This window comes from Mya arenaria, chromosome 10, assembly GCF_026914265.1.
Source record: "Mya arenaria isolate MELC-2E11 chromosome 10, ASM2691426v1".
Classification (NCBI taxonomy): Eukaryota; Metazoa; Mollusca; class Bivalvia; order Myida; family Myidae; genus Mya; species Mya arenaria.
Window position 1 is genome coordinate 55,093,240 of NC_069131.1, and position 19,575 is coordinate 55,112,814.

The 19,575-nt window shown below is 35.7% G+C and overlaps 1 protein-coding gene across 3 annotated transcripts in view; it reads left to right on the forward strand.

The window, feature by feature from the left end:
* LOC128205467 (nuclear receptor coactivator 2-like) overlaps positions 1-19,575 on the forward strand; it is a 108,319-nt gene that overhangs the window by 81,102 nt on the left and 7,642 nt on the right. For 2 of the 3 annotated variants that reach the window (XM_052907118.1, XM_052907120.1), the window contains 16 exons: positions 832-936; positions 2,067-2,261; positions 3,734-3,892; positions 4,328-5,981; positions 6,732-6,805; positions 7,334-7,534; positions 9,093-9,236; positions 9,928-10,074; positions 10,476-10,680; positions 13,412-13,521; positions 14,788-14,951; positions 16,167-16,287; positions 16,935-17,033; positions 17,219-17,384; positions 18,355-18,471; positions 19,295-19,437. In XM_052907118.1, the coding sequence (XP_052763078.1) occupies positions 832-936; positions 2,067-2,261; positions 3,734-3,892; positions 4,328-5,981; positions 6,732-6,805; positions 7,334-7,534; positions 9,093-9,236; positions 9,928-10,074; positions 10,476-10,680; positions 13,412-13,521; positions 14,788-14,951; positions 16,167-16,287; positions 16,935-17,033; positions 17,219-17,384; positions 18,355-18,471; positions 19,295-19,437 (3,804 nt within the window). The remainder of the gene's footprint in view (positions 1-831; positions 937-2,066; positions 2,262-3,733; positions 3,893-4,327; positions 5,982-6,731; positions 6,806-7,333; positions 7,535-9,092; positions 9,237-9,927; positions 10,075-10,475; positions 10,681-13,411; positions 13,522-14,787; positions 14,952-16,166; positions 16,288-16,934; positions 17,034-17,218; positions 17,385-18,354; positions 18,472-19,294; positions 19,438-19,575) is intronic. The other variant, XM_052907119.1, reaches the window with a different exon arrangement.

Here is a 19,575-nt window from a genome sequence, read left to right on the forward strand (position 1 = left end):
TCATTATCCCCCACTGAATTGAAGGTTTCATGAGGGATATTGTTTTGGCATTGTCTGCCCATGCTTTACAGGATTTTCAAAAAACTTGCCATAAAGGTTCATGGTGATGAGTTGGTGTGTCATCCACAAGACCTAGATCTGTAACTCAAAGGTCAAGGTCACCCTTAAAGGTCAAAGGTTGAAGTAGTCTGTCTGCGCTGTATCTTGACCATGCATGATAGGATTTTTAATAATAATGCTGTGAAGACTCACCATGTTAAGATAGCACTAGTGCAACTGACCCATATCTGTACCTTTAACGTCAAGATTAGGATTAGAGATCAAAGATTGAAATTTTAACTGTTGATAGAACTGTACCTTGTCTAGGTCGTCGCCTAACCAATTATTATTGGATTTTCTGGAAACTTGACATGAATGTTCATCAAGATTAAGCGGCGCGTTGTGTGCAAGTCCAAGGTCTGTACCGCAAAGGTCAAGGTCACACTCTGAGGCTTAATGTCCAAATGAGTACTGTCAATAAGACTTTGGTCTGGACTGAAACTTGTCCAGGCAGTGTCTTATCATGCTTGATCTGATTTTCAAGAAACTTGCCATGAATGTTCAAAGGAATGTGAATGAATGAGATGGTGTGTCGAACACAAGACCCAGGTCTGTACCTCAAAGGTCAAGGTCAACCTTAGAGGTCAAACATTCTAAAATGTCTGTCTCAAAAGTTATAAAAGTAGTTATTTATCAAAGATATATAATGATGTTATTTAATGATAGCAATATCATTAATGATATAAATCACTGGTATAATGAAATAATATCAAATCATACATTTTTTTCCAGGTTATGGAGCAAGCTCGAGAGGCTCAGTCTACAAATAAACCTTCCACTGTTGAGATGGAGAAAAATGAGGCTGAGGCGAAGAAACAAAGCAATAAACTTCTAAAGGTATGCAAGTTACAAAAAAGAGTCTTGATTTTATTAGCAATTTATTTGATGAATTAGAAAATTAGGGATGCCTGTGGCATTTAATAGTTGATTTAATGTATTACCAAGGAAGTGTGAGTAAGTGAGAATTTGCTGATGATGCTATCTTTAGCCAGTTCAAACTTTTTTAAGTTTACGCTAATACTGAATATGTTTTAATGTTTGCCTTCAAGACAAAACTGTAATGTTAATTTGATACATTATATTGCATTTTGAGATTGTACTATTTGATTTACTGGTTCATCACCTTGTAGAGAGGTTGACAGTTTATTGACAGATAAGTACAGGGTATACTCTTGTGCTGCATTTTCAATGAGAGAATTGCTTCAATTTGCGTTGATGAGAGAATTTTAATTTCAGTGTAATTTTAGTGCTATTTTTGAAAAAATTGATTGAAAACAAGGGCGTAGACAATATCGATGAAAAAATTGATTGAAAACAATCGCGTAGACAATATCGATGAAAAAAATGATTGAAAACAAGCGCGTAGACAATATCGATGAAAAAATTGATTGAAAACAAGCATGTAGACAATATCGATGAAAAAATTAATTGAAAACAAGTGCCTAGACAATATCGATGAAAAAATTGATTGAAAACAAGTGCGTAGACAATATCGATGATAAAATCAATAGGGCAAAGGAAGACCATATAAGGCTGTGAATTTCCATTGTAAAACGTTACTAAATATAGTAGTACATGTATATATTATGTTTAAAAATTACAAGTATGAATTTGGTTATATGTAGTTGAGTAAGTCGTAAGAAAAATACATTTGTTCCGACCCTACCTATAAAACCATTAAAATAGGTGCCAACCCTACCATTTAAAAAAAAAAAATGAATTTTTCAGTGTGTGTTTTAATATGAAGTTCAAAACCTTGAAAGCTTTATACAGAAGATTACTTTAACACCATTCTCCAATGATGACAATAACATCCTTAAATAAAGCCTAAAAAAAAGAAGTAAAAAAACATTGAATAGCCAACTTACCCTACCTGTTCTGGAAAGGGATGTAACCCTAACCAATCATTTTTTATTTTTTTGGCCTCGGAGTTGAACTCTTCATTTTGTTGTTCTTCCTCTTGACAGCAACTGCTATCAACAGAAGATGACATTCTGGTCAAGGGCTCTAATATCAAAAAGAAGGCAGAAGAGAAAGCAGCCCAGAGGTCTGGAGGTCAACCAGGGTCATCGTCAATGGCAACCGTGGCAAGACGGAGAACCAGTATGATGCAGGAGCTGTTATCCGATGATAAGGACGATAACTGTCGCTCCGTACCTGCCGTGAGTGTTATTTTCAAGGATCCTAAGTTACGAATTAAAATGAATCGTAAAATCAGGATTAAGAATTTTTTAATTCAAACTGTAGTTGAACAGTTTTTGAGATTATTTTTTTCGCTCAGACTTTACATCGAAACGAGTAGGAAGTGCCTTGAAATGAATATAAATTACTTTGGAAGTAATAAATAATAATAATAATAATAATGACCCTGCCTTTGCCTTGAATGTCTATTACTCGAACAGACTCCTGACCACAATTTTCTTTAACTTCTTAAGCTAAACAGGCTTAAGTAGCTTATTTCAATGACAGACAACGCGAAAACTTTTTCTTCTTCACAGGACATTGCGACAGGTAAACACCTTAAGTTTACCTGTCACAACAAATTTTTACCTGTCGCAATGTTACAAACAGTATTCGGATACATCAGCCTAAAGCTTGATTTTAAGCCTCTTTTTTAAATAAGTTTTGTAAATCCCCATTATAACAGGTTTAGATCTTTTTGGTTAGATTTGTCTTACAATTCTATAATAACTTACAAAAAAAGCTAAATATCATGTAAAAAAATCAATATTCGGATCTTATGTCATAATTTTTTTCTTCCCTTGCCTCCCAAAAAAACTCATATCTGGTTTGTCTACCCATGGAACAGCTAGATCTTACTCTTTTAATTCATCTTTAAATTAAAGATACAGCACGGTTATAAAATGTAACGAATTGTACTACAAGTCAAACTCAGGCACAACATTTATGCAAAAACGAAAGTAGATTTCTTGTTATTGGCAAAGTTAAACAGAGCGGAAAGAAAGTCAGCTCGGTATATTAATCATCATATCAAAATTAAAACGATTGCCGGGAATTTTGTAATTTCCGAACATTTCCGTAAAATAAAAGTATTAGAGTACGAGCTGAAATCGGAACCTTACGCGTTTTATCGGCTTTTACGGAAACATGTCGAAACGGGGTTTACAAATAGTGATACACGGATTAACACGCTGAATAATCATGATATAATAGTTAAAAATAACTCTGAACATTTATTTAGAAACTGAAAGTAAATTTTCCGAAAATTAAACGGTGCTGACTGTAATTTTTCACCGGACATTGTGACCGACCAAAACAAAAGTTTCGTCGGTCAAAATGGAAATATACCGGACATGTCCGACTGTCCGACGGACATTCGCATTGTCTGCAATGAGTGAAAATGCATACTTAAATTGAATTTTGATAGATAAAAAATGGTTTATTATGTGGCAATCGATGGTTCTCTGGTTCAATATCCACATCTATTGAATTTTAGACATAAAGCTTGCATCTTAATGAAAATGCAGTGTATGAATTACTTCCTCCATTTTATTAAAACAATGCTTTTTCTATGATGAAGCATAAACATATATTCACCATATATATCATATTCATCATATACCTGAATTAAATAAGTATTTGTACTGTTTAACAAGTAAACTTCTATTTTCAGGAGAGCACAAGTATCGACTCCGAGCTAACCCGTCAGCGTCACCAGTCTGGACCTCAGGAGCCTCAGTCAACAACGTCCCTACCCCTCCCTGTCACCCCTCTATCCAACTCCCTCACGGCAGGCCTTGGTGGCTCCACCATCAATACCTCCATGCTTCAGGTAAGTTCGTATATGAGATATCCCCACTTTCCCTGCTGCCAATTCCATTCAGCCTTTATTCAATCTTATCTTAATCCTTTGACATGCCTCAGTGATTCCATTCATCCTATTGGTCAGCTAAATATACAGGCCAATCAAAATTGTTAGTTTCTAATCTCAATCTAAGTTGCTATTTGAATATGGCCCCTGTACTCCATTAATTGTAACAACTTATACTATTGGTAAAAAGATGTTGCATTAATCCAATTAGAGCTTAACATTGAAATATACGATAACATATGAACGTCAATATTTCTGTATATATAAACGATTTTGCAAATGTAAATATTCAAGTATTAATCATACGTTGTGTGGCTTAAAGCAATATGAATGATAGGGCAATATTTTGCTTATACATCAGAGAACCGTGAGATTTAAATGTCTTCACTCTTTCAGGATTTTCTCAGCTTGGGCGGTAATATGAGTCAGCCCCTTAATAGCAATATCATGGGGCTCGGTTTAGAATCTACGCCGCATAACATGGGTCCTCTGACGAATCCGACAACAGCTAGTATGACAAATCCCGCGTCAGCCAATGTCACTTTGAACGATGGAAAGAAAGTGTTTTCAATGTCTGATTTATCTACAAACATTAAGAAAAACAAGAGTTTGGATGACCTGTTTAATATGTTGTGGGAAGATCAGACGGACCATGAGAGAAGGATTATGAGAGAAAAGTTGAAGAATTTTAATATACAACGTAGAATATCGTCAGAGAGTGGTATGGAAGGTTCGCCAGCGGAACAGAGTAGGTCAGGTAGGAGCACACCTGTTGGGCAAAGCTCAAGTTCAAAACTGTCCAATAATAATATGTTGTTGACCGAGTTATTGTCGAAACGTGTGAACAATGAGATTGTGGTGAATACGTTAAGTACAATACAGCCCTCCCAGGTCCCTCAAGTTCCGAGGATACCACAAAATCTGGCGAATAAGTTGTTAAAAGTGAACCCATCCAATTTTGTGACGAGTTCTTCTGCGCCAGAAGCAAAACGGCCAAGGTTAGATATTCCAAGTAGTGGATTAACTACCCTTGAGAAAGTTTTACGGCGAGATTCTAGTTCTAATGTGTCATCTTCAACCACTTCAATGGAGGGTGTAGCTGACACCAGCAATAATTCAAACTCTGCGCTTAGTACAATAAGTGACAATAGTATTACGTCGCAACTTGGGGAGTTACAAAACCTTTTCCAACAGTCGACTGGAAGTAGGTCGAACTTAATGGAAGTGAATTTAGATGAAAATACGGACCATGTGCTCGCACAAATATTACAGCAAGCACAAGACCTGCAGCAGGAGATCTCTACAGCGGGGGGCTACCAGCCCAATCCCCTGGCTTTATCAGGAATATCTAGTGCTCAGTCCGCGCTCACACAAGACACTACAAACCACTCTGTGAACACCAGTATCAGACACAGTGTGAATGCCGGAAATACGACTAATTCTGTGACTAGTTCTAACAACTACCATACAAGTGTAAATAATAATAGTGTGACGAATACCAACATTGACTCCTCTCAGACTAATAGCAATGCTGGTAACGAATTGTTACAGCAGTTAGAACAAGCATTGAGTGAGTCCTCGTTTAACCTGAATGACTTGGACCTGTTGTTGTCCAACCAAGGGAATACCAGCGCTGATGAGCAGTCGGCTATCGAGGCGATACAACAGCAGTTAATGTCGGATATACCGATGCAGGGACTTTCTGGAACGAGCCAGGCCCTGACTGGAACTCAAATTCCGCAAGTGCCCATTGATCGTAACCATCTACAAAACCGATTTCAACAACAATCTCTACCTGAGCTTAGCGGACATTCTTCTCAACTGGGCGGTCTGCTTAGTAGCTTAAGCCAAGGTCAACACAGTCCAAGGTCAATACTGAACCAGATCGGCCTAGGTCAAGGTCAGGGTCAGGGTCAATTTCCCCAGGGGTTATTGAGAACAGACCCCGCCCAGGGTCTACAGAGAGGACACCAAGGGCCAGGTTTCGGGCCTCAGGGTGCAGCTGCTCAATCTTTCCCATCCCAGGGTCCTAGACTTCCACATCCACCAGGTTAGTGCATTCTCCACCCTTGTAAGAGGCAAGCAGGCTTGTAAATTTGCAATGCTTATCATTTGGTTTATGTTAATCAGTATTTAAGAGATTTTGTATCAATTGTAGGCAATCTATTAATAGTTGTTAAGACTTTAAGAAATACACAGTCACATTAGGCAAAAAAACCCTATTAATTGTTTGTTATTGTATATGACTGTTCTGTCGTAACCTTTAATAACCTTTACCATTTTCACGATTCAATAAAATTTGGTGGCTGCCAATTTTGACATTTCTTCACTGCGTCCTATCTATGGTATTAAGGTTTTTAACCAATATTTCACATATGTTTTTTGCCTGTGTCATATCTATGCGTAAATGTCCTAAACACAGTATGATTCAGTACATCCTTTTTAAAAACATGTAGGGTAGGTAAAATAGGCTTTATTTTTATTTTTTTATTGGGCTTTATTTAAGAACATTATTGTCATCATTGGAGAATGGTTTTAAGTTATCTTCTGTATAAAGCTTTAAAGGTTTGAATCCACATAAAAAAACACACACTCATTTATTTTTTTTAATAATCTGTTTTGTAGGTAGGGTCGGATAATCCGAACCAAATGTGTGTGGTTTTAGGCCTAAGCATGTAACAATGTCTTTAAAGAAAATCAAAATGTTTTAGACAGAATAATAGATCTTTTTTTTCTTGTATTCATTATTTGGCCAAAATAATTATATAAATTACATAACATCATATTTATTTATTTCCAGCAGTTGCCTTACCATCACCAGGTTCAGGCCAGAGACAGTTCAGTAATCCTAACCCCCAGTCTACAGCCATGCAGGTAACCAGTCTAGAAATAAAATATTATTTGTTCAGTGTCGCAAATTTATTATGAAGGTAAATGTTCCAAAAATTAGATTGCTTCATGATTGCAGTAACCAGTTAAAAAAAAATCATCATCATCATCATCATCATCATCATCATCATTTGGGTAACCAGGATTAATTCTATAGTTTTTCATTACATTATGAATACAAGAATTTTTTGATGCAAAGCATTGAATATGTGGCTGAATAGATTAAGATATGAATGTATATTTTTATATCCTTATTAAAATGAAGGTAAACATGAATTTTAACATTCTTATAAGTGATAGAAATAGTCCATTACAAATTGTAAACATGTATTCTGCTAGACACGGTCTGAAGGCTGCGTCTAGTAAGCAGTCTAAAAATAGAGGATTTATTCCATCAGGTACTGGACCATTTTGAAACCCCAGTCATTGTCGAATTGGACAACTTTATCTTGTATGATTATTATTATTATGTATTGTAAAAAGAGAGCTGAAGTCTTAATTTTTTATTCCTAGGTTCGACAGTCATTACTCCATCAGCAGAAGTTGAAAATGCAGAGAGAACGTGAAAAGGAAAGGGAACGGGAAAAACTGCGGGTACAACAACAGTCAGACAGGCAGAAATTGGTGCTGCAACAACAGCAGCAGCAGCATCAACAGCAGCAGCAGCAGCGGTTTCAAGGACCACAGTTTCCCAGCCAACAGAGGTTTTCTAATGTAAGTTTGATAATTTCTTAAGCAGCTTTTATGTACTCCTACATACAAAAGTAATGAATCTAATAGGAAACTTTTAAGGGACTTGGCATAGTGTGTGTATACCACGTGATAAATTATGTCATGCTATGTCAGAAGGCAACACTTTGCTTAAAATAATAACTTAAATCAAACATAACTTTACTCTTACTACACCATTTTATAAAAAACAAAGGGCACTCTATGCCGCTTAAAGAGTCTCACTTCGTTTTATTACCTAAGTTTGATAAGGTAAAAAGTTTCATCATACACTTTGACAAGCCAGTTTCCAAAATAATGCTTTGACAGTGCTCCGTCAGACGGCCATATTGTGAAAAGGTTAGTCAAAGTGTTTGAAGAAACTTAACCCTCAATCAAACACTGGTAAAAGACTGAAGGCGGGTCTCTGTAAGAGGCGTAGACTGCTCTATGTTTCATTTAAAATGGAGCAGAAATAGTGAACTTATTTTCGTTTAAAGTCTTCATTCGAAGCAAAGTATTGCCTTCCAACATAGCATCTATGGTGCAATTTATCACGTGGTATACGCACACTGTAGACACCAGATGATACAGTTGCAAGAAAAATAAGAAAATTTTCAAAACCAACAAATATTATGTACAACAAAATTTAAGGTTAAGAATTTCTTTAAAAAGTTGAGTGATGGTCGGACATTTAAGATTTTTTGTTACAAATTTTGCCAGTAGCCAGTTAAAATAACAAATAAAGACATTTGCAGATGTTTTAGCTACTCAGAAATATTGATCTGAAAAAGCATTTGTCCAATATGTGCATCGGTAAAATGGTCCCATCTTGTTACGAGGCCTATTGATAATACGAGATCCTCGTGGGTATAACTGTAAGTTATGTGATGTCACACAGTGTGACTCTTTGATCTGAAGCCGATTCAGTTCAGTGCATGTATAAAATGGTGTTTTAATTAACTTGATGAAGGATTTACACTTAAAGGCGTAATAAATAAGTTTATGACCATTGATTACTACGGATAAATTAATAAGTGGTAAAAAGCAAACATGAAGAAAAAAGGCAGGTTAAACAAACATGTAAATAAAATGTAAAAATGATAATTTTCTATGTATTCGGAGAGCGAAAAAAATAATTAATTTATAGTGTCCGAACTCTTGTGAATTACGGTATTCAATATTATTTTAAATAATAAATTGAATTAAACAAAAATCAAACTTACATATAAAAAAGCAAAGTTGGGCACTGTCAAAATATTTTTTGCATAACATAACTTTTCATTCTCGACAGTATGGTTGTATGGTTTTAAAGATAACCATCGCCATTTTCACGAAAAAAATTTTTTTGTCACTGTCAACAAACATGATGGCTGAAAATGCCGGACGATTTTGACATTTTTTCTATGCGTCTTTTAACCAAAAACAGATTAAAAGTTTTTTTCTCAGACTTTTCACAGATTTTTTTCCTGCGTCTAATACCCCCTATCGTCTTATACCCAGTCATTTGCGGTAATTTAATGTTGACTGCTTGCTGATTATATAATGTTGTAATGTATTTCAGGATAACCTGCCTATGAGTCTCAGTGGTTCCCAGCTCCCAACTTTTCCGGAGAATCTTGCTGACATGATGAACAGCGGGAATGTTCCCAATGTTACCCTTCAGAGGAATAACGGCCTGCCCGGGCCTATGTCGCCCAGATATCAGGTATGGGCAAACTTTATTTTGGGGCAATTAAGTTACATCAAATTCAATAGCCACACACCCAAATAATGAGCCAGATATACTATAGGTATTATAGGTACACAAGATTGTATTTGATTTAAAGTTCATGTGGCTAGATAGTTAAATCGGAAGCAAGCTGTAGCATGTGATAAAATATTTCATGTCTTTTTATGATGAATGTTAATCAGATGTGGATTTAGTACTGATTAAAATTCAAAGTAAAAAAGATTAACCCCACCTTTCTTAAGAGTAAGGAATAGAATAAAGATAATGTGTTTTATATCTTAACACAAAAAAAAGCTTTCTTAATTTGTTTGTGGATGGATTTTGCAGATTTCGAGTTTGATTTTTTTGTGAAACTTGATACATTCACATATTTTGTTTTATTTAATTTTGTTAAAGCTACACTCGTTAGTAATTAAGGCACTTCGCCATAAAACATCAATTTTCAAACATCAATATGAAAACTGCGATCTGTTCTTTTGTGAGCAGTCTTTTATCACTTGTTTCCCGACATTTATGCAAAAATTGGCTTATTCCAAGACAAAAAATGAAAAAGTTGTCTAAACAATCAATCTGTGAGAATGCAGTTTTAAATGAACTTGGCTGCCTTTAATGCACATAAATGTATTGTTACTGCTGTTAAATCACTAAAATATTTGTGTAAATTCAGACGGGGATGCTGCCGCCTCAGAGCCCAAGCCAGGGGGGACAGGGCGTGATGTTGCCTCCCAACTCCCAGCTGTCTCCAGGGTTTCCTCAACAGCAGCAGCAGCAGCAGTGGGGTGCCACAGGGGCAGCAATAAACATCTCACCACAGGTATGGAAGGCTCCACAGGGGTGTAAATGTGACATTCACAGATTTGGAAGAGAATTTAAGTGTCTTCAATGGCTGAGAGTGTACAAAAGGTTTATCCCAACCTGAGTGAAGGGTGTCTGGCGAAAACAAAGTTTTTCCAGAACACACTGTGCTAGGGTTTAGATGAACCTATCTTACACAAGCAGCGATGGTAGATATTTTTTTCTTTAAACTCAGTTAAACAATATATAGTATAAATGTAATTGTACACAATTGTTAATATAAGATTCCAATCTTGTGAAAAACAACACTGAAAACAGGTCATTTTCCCGAAATACCAAGAAAGAACAAATGTTAGAATGCATTGAAACACTAATATATTCTTAGGACGTTAACATCATTTAATTAAATAATCCACACAGGGAGGCAGTCAGTACAGTAATCGGCACCGGTCCATGTCCGGTGGAACGCCAATGCAGACATCTCCGACGCAGCGGTTTTCCTTTGCCGACGGGCAGTATGGTGGGAGCGCCCCTGTGGGAGGTATAGGTTATCCCCAGCAGCAACAGGCGATGTACTCGCAACCTAACCGGGGCAGTCTGCTGCAACGCCAGCTAAGCATGCCTGGTAAGAAATCGCTTTAAATAGACACGTGTTAACTTAAGTTTATTATTTAAAAGAAATATTGTTTTAGAGCTGCACTCTCTTAAGATAAATATGTAAAACATTTTGACCATTTTTGAAAAAAGAATGTCTTTGAATGAACCAGTAAATGGCGTGTCTTGAAACCGAAGACTGCTGACAAAAGATAAGATTGCAGTTTGTAATTCATTTGAAAATTGATGTTGTATACATGTAGTTCGAAGCGTTACTAACGCTTTAAGAAATGTTTTCGGCAGCTTTCAAGACAAATTTAGATCTGTTCTTGTGGGAGTTATCTTATATGACTTAATTGAGGCCATAATCAGCTGATTAAGTAAAAAAAATAAAAGAAACGTCAAAGAAACATCAAAACTGTCAATCTGTGAGAATGCAGCTTTAAAATATGATATCGAATGAAAAATAATTTATGGCAAATTCAGTGTAGTATGAATGAAAATGTGTATGATGTTAAAGAAGTAGATAAATATACATTTTCATTGAAAGCCAACGTGAATACACGATAAAATGCTACAGAATGGAATGTAAAACGTCAAAAAATATTTTCGCCTACATGAAAAGTCAACAACAGGTTTTGACACATGAGTTAGGCGTCATTTCAGTCTGACAAAATAACATTGTTATAGATAGATTTATTCGTGCATATATATATGTCATAGTAACAAACCAAATATCTCATAAATTTATAACACAGACTGATTAACAAAGTACTAGTGATGATATCTATACTAAAGCACAACATCATTAGAATGCTTTGGATACATACGTGCGTTAACAAAGATTTAATTCAATGTGACAAATATATAACACAGGATAACCCATTTAAGTTATTCAACTTATTTCCAATGGGGTCCTTATGACAAATATAATTATTTGCCAAAATCTCAGTTGTAAGCTGTTTAAATTAGGTTTTCTTATACAAAAATAACATGCATGTCACAGTGCTCCAGCCAGGATTTGAAAGGGGCAGGGTGGAGTTTTGAAAAGGGCAAGCTACTTAAGTCGTGTAGAGGTTGGGGGGGGGGGGGGTCCACCCCTGTCACAAGGTGTTTGTTTTTTTTGTGGGGGGGGGGGGTCTCCCCCTAGAATTTGTTTTGTTTTTATACTCAATTTAAATCATTTTCCATGATTTTCAGACTTATACAAAATGGTGTTGTTGTTTTTTCTCAAAATTTAGAAGGGTGTGTTTTAATATCAAAATTAAAATTTGTCTTTTTGTCTGTGGTAGTATGATTGCACTTGTTTGGCATCTTCTTTAGTGCAATGCCACATATTTCTTTTAAAAGTTTGTAAGATGAAGACAAAAACAAACACAGTTAAACATCAAATAAATAGATACACACACAAAAAAAAATGTAGGGGACGAATCTTAGTTTGGTACGATCGGGTTTGGGTACGAATGTTACATTCAGCCTGTTTGTTATTTAATTGTCTTTGGTAAAATAATGTTTAATATGCTGATGTTTTAGAATAAAATGACAATAAAAATCACTACCCTGGTTTAAAAAATCACTTATTAAACATAGAACATTGATAAAATAACTCCGAAAATCGTTCTGATAAAATGGCAGTTTCGGCGAATTTTGACAAGATCGTGGACATGATAAGTAAATACTAAATAAAGCATCAACATAATTTTGTGGATTACAAAGAAATTTTCATCATGAATATTTTATAAATAAACTTTCCAAAAATTTACTGAAAAGGTGATGTATTTGATTGTATTAGCGCCACCTTTCTTATGTTTACATATCGGCAGTGCCGTCTGCTTCAAATAAACAATGTTGAAAATGGCAAGTCTCGTCTGTACAATACAATAAACAATTATTTTAAAAGATTTAATTGTGCTTCACAACATTTTTCACCATCCCTTCGCATTTTCTATCGCATTTTACGAGCTTTCATCATTGGTTGAACGAGTTCTCAATGTATATTCTGATTGGCTGACATTCAATAGGCACGCCTCCTGCCGATGTTTCCCTATTTGGCTCTTCCTAATTATCGGATTAGTAGATGACCGATTATGAATACACAGGTCGTCTGCTCACTACACAAATACACAATTAGCTGTCATATGACTTGGTCAAGGCACATGGAAAGATGAAAGGGCAGTACGGCATATTTTAAGCAATCAATGGGGGCATGGTGACACCTAGCGGGAACACTATTATCATAGATATTACGTAATTTGTCTCAATTATGACAGCGGATTAAGGGCTGTCAATCTTTTATAGTGATTTCAATAGTAAAAAGGGCACTAACGGGATATTTGGGGCTAATAGAGCATTTGTGAAAAGGGCACTACTCAAAAAGGGGGCAGGGCGGTAAGAAAAGGGGCACGGGCGCTGCGCCATTGAAAAACGGGCTAGCTGGAGCACTGCCATGTACTCTTGACCAGTTAAAGAATGATTAAATGTTTGAGATCAAACTTTTACAGTTATAATGCAACCGACGGTTAAAACCATATGACACTTCAACATAATATGACAAGAATCTTTGAACTGATATGCAAGATTAATTGAATAACAATTAATAAAATAGGAAAAATGGTTTAAACAGTTAAACGTGACAAAAAGTCACTTAAAGATTGCATGCACACTGTGTACAACGGTTGTTCACAAAATGTTCATCAAATTCACGCATGAAAATAGAAAAAGAGATATCATAAATATAATGTAATTTTTAACTTTATTTTTAGGTCGAGGATCCCCTAGGAGTTCACAGGGAGGTTTTGGTGCGTCGAATGACCCGCTGCTAATGTCCCCGCATAATGTATCCCCTAACTCAATGAGAGTACCACAACAACAGGTGAGATTTGAAGGGTTTTCTTGGGGTGGGGGAGTGGAGTGCTGCTGATTGGAATTCCCAGGGAGCTTTTGGTGTTAAAACTGAGTTCCAAGGGAGTGCTTGTTGTGGCCAACAACCCCTCCCCTAATGTTCCCTTCTATGTCCTTGAGTCAACCTTGAATGGAACTTTCATATAAGTTTTATATTTACCTTATCTGTTGCTGTTTTTTTTGAAGAAAAATATCTCGTCACTGTGATAGCATGCATGTTGTTATCATTGGTTTGCAAAATCTATCAACTATAACTAGGCCATAATTTTCAAACCATTTAAGATATTCAAATGCAACTCGCTCCTTTACTATGACAAACAACATTAGACAATCTGTGTCGTAGGATTGATGGCGCTCTTTTTTGACAGAGGAAATTGCATTTTAAAACATGCTTCACCAGAATGTACAATACCATACATGATTTCAAAATGCTTTGATTTGCATGCAAGCAAATAAAGCAATGACATTTACGATGCATAGTTAAACATATGTTATGTTATAGTATAATTATGTTACAGACTTTCAAAAATAAAACATACAAGGGGATTGGGCAACGAGTTTTACTGACACCAGTTAGTGGCATCTTCCAAAACATGACATTAAATACACAGCAAAAATCCTAATATAGAGACTTCAGTTTTAAGGGAGATTAAATGTCAAACGTTTTTTTAAAGCAATTTCATTCAAGGTTTATCTTAAAAATGAACTAAATATCGGACATCAGACTTGCTTGAATGTCTTTTTCTCCTGACATGCTCAAAAAAATCTTGAGTGAGTAGATGTGATGATGTTAACGTCATCGGGATTGCCAATTCTGTTGGCCACGCTGGCACAGCATAAAGGTCATTGTCACAAGGACAATTCATGTTACTATGAATATTTGTGAAAAACTTTGTTTCTTTTCCTAAAAAAGTGAATTTTCAAGGGGCATTAAGCAAACTTATTTTTCAAGTTTAATTTGAAGCAATAGTTAGTATTATCAGCTCTAAAATAATTGAAGTCTTGACTGCCAAGCTTATATCAATGTTTTTACACCCGCCATTATAGAAATGTGGTCTTTCTGAACGTGGAAAATGTTTTTTGTGTGAAAAATTTGTTAATTAAATATTGCATACAAATGATCAAGAATACTTTTAATTATTTAAATTTCTTTGAATTATTTTTAAGAAATACTCTATTTAAATTTCCTTAAATTATATTTAAGTAAAACTAACCTTTTAACGTTTCAATATTCCAGGTGAGCCCGCCTTACAGTGCCGGCTCGATGACCAACACCACCTACGGTCCACCTTCTGTAACCATGGCAACAGCTGCAAGTGCCCTTCCCTCCCCACAGTACGCTCCTGGGGGTCAAGGTCACATGGGAGTTGGGGCCGACCATGATCTCGCACTATTTGATAGGTAGGTGAAGATTTTACTAGCTTGTCTGATTCTCAAAAAAAGGAGAAGGTCTAGTAGATGTCATAGTCTTGGTGTTATTGTTGCCATTCGGATCCATAGTCTTTGTGTTATTGTTGCCATCCGGATCCATAGTCTTGGTGTTATTGTTGCCATCCGGATCCATAGTCTTGGTGTTATTGTTGCCATCCGAATCCATAGTCTTGGTGTTATTGTTGCCATCTGGATCCATAGTCGTGGTGTTGTTGTTGCCATCCGGATCCATAGTCTTGGTGTTATTGTTGCCATCCGGATCCATAGTCTTGGTGTTATTGTTGCCATCCGAATCCATAGTCTTGGTGTTATTGTTGCCATCCATAGTCTTGGTGTTATTGTTGCCATCCGGATGCATAGTCTTGGTGTTATTGTTGCCATCCGGATCCATAGTCGTGGTGTTATTGTTGCCATCTGGATCCATAGTCGTGGTGTTATTGTTGCCATCCGGATCCATAGTCTTGGTGTTATTGTTGCCATCCGGATCCATAGTCTTGGTGTTATTGTTGCCATCCAGATCCATAGTCTTGGTGTTATTGTTGCCATCCGGATGCATAGTCTTGGTGTTATTGTTGCCATCCGGATCCATAGTCTTGGTGTTATTGTTGCCATCCGGACCCATAGTCTTGATGTTATTGTTGCCATCCGGATCCATAGTCTTGGTGTTATTGTTGCCATCCGGATCCATAGTCTTGGTGTTATTGTTGCCATCTGGATCCATAGTCTTGGTGTTATTGTTGCCATCTGGATCCATAGTCTTGGTGTTATTGTTGCCATCTGGATCCATGCAAAACTTAATTCTTACCCATAACTAAAGAACTGCAAGATATTCAAATGAAATTTGGTCCACATGTTGGAATAGACGTAAGCAAGTCCCATAACGCTGCCATTAACAATAACAACCATATACAGTACCATTTGCATTCTCTCCTTATTGCTTGTGTTTAAATAACCAGTTAATAATTATGTTACACATGATGCTAAGTCAAATTCCTTATTTTGTCATATACAGAATTGTTGTTTTAATTATATATTAAAATTATTTGGATTTTCTTAAACGATTCTCACATTCTTAAACTATAATGCCTTCAATTAATAGGAACCATTCACACACAAAACTGGTATTTAACATAAAAACATGAGAACAGGATCAGTTGCTGTAAATATTAACCGTCTCTGTTACAGCAGTAAGAAGGGACTAGATGGATCTGTGCCGGGAACCAACCCCGGGCTCGTGGGTAACAACCAGGGCTCCTCCCAGTTCATCAAGCAGGAGTTACGGAACATCTGTAAAATACGCTCACAGGTATTTGGGAATTTAGGAATACATACTACAAATATATATTACGAAAATCATAAACTCATGGAATATGATATTTATTTTTCGGTTGCCAGTCTTGTTTATGGTATGTTTATAGGTCATATAATAAACATTTATACTTATCAATTTATCCTCCTTAAAATATGGCCTTCAAATATGTCAGATTTGATATAATCCATCCTCCTTAAATTAAATCAGATTTTCCTTAAAATTTATCAGATTTGATATAATCTATCCTCTTTAAATATATCAGATTTGATATAATCTATCTTCCTTAAAATATATCAGATATCAGATTTGATATAATCTATCTTCCTTAAAATATATCAGATTTGATATAATCTATCCTCCTTAAAATATATCAGATTTGATATAATCTATCCTCCTTAAATATATCAGATTTTATATAGTCTATCCTTAAAATATATCAGATTTGATGTAATCTATCTTCCTTAAAATATATCAGATTTGATGTAATCTATCTTCCTTAAAATATATCAGATTTGATATAATCTATCCTCCTTAAAATATATCACATTTCATATAATCTCTCCTCCTTAAAATATATCAGATTTGATATAATCTATCCTCCTTAAAATATATCACATTTCATATAATAACTTATATTTCAGAGCGGAAGTCAGATGATATCGCAGCCCTCTCCTCAGTATATGGCCCAACAACAACAACAACAGCAACAACAACAACACTCTGCTTTACAACAACAACAGGTATGTTTTGCTTCAGTTTTAGATTTGTTTTTGAACCGAACCTAAGAACAAAGATATGTCCTGGTATTTTCTGTTATTAGAAATGTTGAACATTTATGGTTGACAGTTGGTCTGAAGTCGCAAATTATTCTGTCAGCTATGTTAAATGGTAGTGGAGGTAAATAATATATTTTTTTAAATTACAGGCTGTCTTACACCAACAAAGACTTAAGCTGCAGCAACACCAGTCAATGCTACAACAGCAACATCAGCAGCAACAGCAGCAACAACAACAACAACAGCTTCAGCTACAGCAACAGTCGTCAGCTGATGATGGGATGTCTGAGCTACCACTTGATATCCTGGAACAGAGTAAGGACATGCTACACTTTAGATAATCAGAATCAAGCTTTATTTGCACTGCCACCTGAATTACAGATAGGATTTGTTTTATCACACACACACACACACTCACATTTCATTTTGTTAATGTTTGTTGCAACAGACAAACAAAACAACATTACAATCCACTCAGCAATTAACATGACAAATGTTCACTATTAGGCAATCTTAATTAGTAGGGTAGAGTGAAGTAATATCACACGACAATCAATCAACGTTATGTGATTACTGAAGAGAAAATACAATGATGTCCATACTTTAAAGTACACAAAAACACACTAAGATTTTTACTTTATGTATATTTTGTAATTAACATGTCATAGATAACATGATCCATTTAGAAATAAAATGATCTGTAATCGTATCTGGTACATCTATCTTCGTAACATCATAACATGGGGCTTATGCCAATAGGAATCAAGCGACCTTAAAGTAAGTACTTCTGCACCAAAGCTGCACTCTCACAGATTTATCATTCTTAGAACTTTTTTAATTTTCGTCTTTGAGTCATATCTGCGTATTTGTCTGGAGACCAGTGATTAAAAACTACTGACAAAAGATAATATTGCACTTTTCTTATTTATGTTAAAATGTTTTATTCCAAAAAAAATCATTATCCTAAAAAATATTATCCTTAAAGCATTAGTAAGGCTAATAGCCATAAAACATAAAAAATTTAACATAAATATTAAAAGTGTGCTCTGATCTTTTGTCAGCAGTCTTATATCACTGGTTTTCTGACATTTACACAAACAAAAAATGGCTCATTCCAAGACAAAAACATAAAAAATGAGAGTGCAGCTTAAAGATAAGGAAGGTTTTGGTATTGTCAGCATTAACTTATGAAACATGTACCTTATCTCTGATTGGCTTTACTTAATCATTAGACCAATCACCTAGAAGATACCTGACTTTATAGAAAAATATTTGCATGTTACAGTAAATGAGATGACAGAGGAACACGGCATTGAAGATTTCAAGGAGGAGGTGATCGTGCCTAAAAAACGTGAGGAGGCGAAATCACGTTACGAGAAGTTTCAGAAACTAGCAACCTCAGGTATACAGTCATCAATGTTATTCTTCTCATCTTTTTGTGAATGTGGCCATTTAGGAAAAGTGCAGTGCAAAGAACCATAGCTCTGGGCTCAGTTTTGTTTTGGTTATTGCCCTTTGTGAATTTTCATACTTGTTTTCTGTCCGGGTCATAACTTGAAAAGTCTGAGGTATATACTTAAAATTCATATAACGAAAAATATCATTGAGGAGAACCACATACCATGTGACACTATTGTTTGTACAAGGTGATAAAGTTTACTTGTAGTGTGTTACTTTGACAATATTCAGGATTCTAGCTAGGTCTATACAGGAGATTGGGGCACCCCGCCGCCCTTCTCCAGAACCCTGCTGTCTTTTTACTACACCTGCTGTGTTCTTTTGTTTGACATAGTCAATTTTCAGAAATAAGTATAAAAAACATCATTTTGACTTTAAAGTAAAGATAAAAACTGAGGTATTTATAACAAACTATTAGTATTGAAGGTAGTTTCAACACATACACAATAAGAATTAAACATAAGCCCTTGCAACAGATCCTTTAAGGCTCATTCAATGTCACCTAGCACCCTGCCCTTTTCAAGTCCTGGCTGGAGCACAACAACATAAATGCCAGATTGTGTGTAAACAACTCAACAATTTACATACTCTGTACACAACAGAATAATTTTCCAAAATAATAATGCTTTATCCATTTACCTTGCCTTTTTGTTTGTCAGTATGTAACAATATAAAAACACTTTATTTCTGTTAGGCTTTCTTTAGGTATATGACTGTCTAAATTACTAATCAATTTCATTATTCATTCTCTGCTTTCCTGCACACAGAAGAACAAGATGGAAAAGCAACGAGCCTGTTCCGCAAACAGTTAACGTTACACGGCGGTCAGCAGCGACCAACATCACGGGACTCTGGTATCTCAATGTTGCCCGACCATCAACCAGTTAACGTCGTACAGAGTGAACCCAGGGTATGTCATTATGTTTGGTCTTGCGGCTTAAAAATTTACCATACAACGAATGCCACAATGCCTTTGGATGAATAATCAGAACTTAGCATGTATATTGCAAGGTAGATTACATTGAATTACATAACATTACATTACATA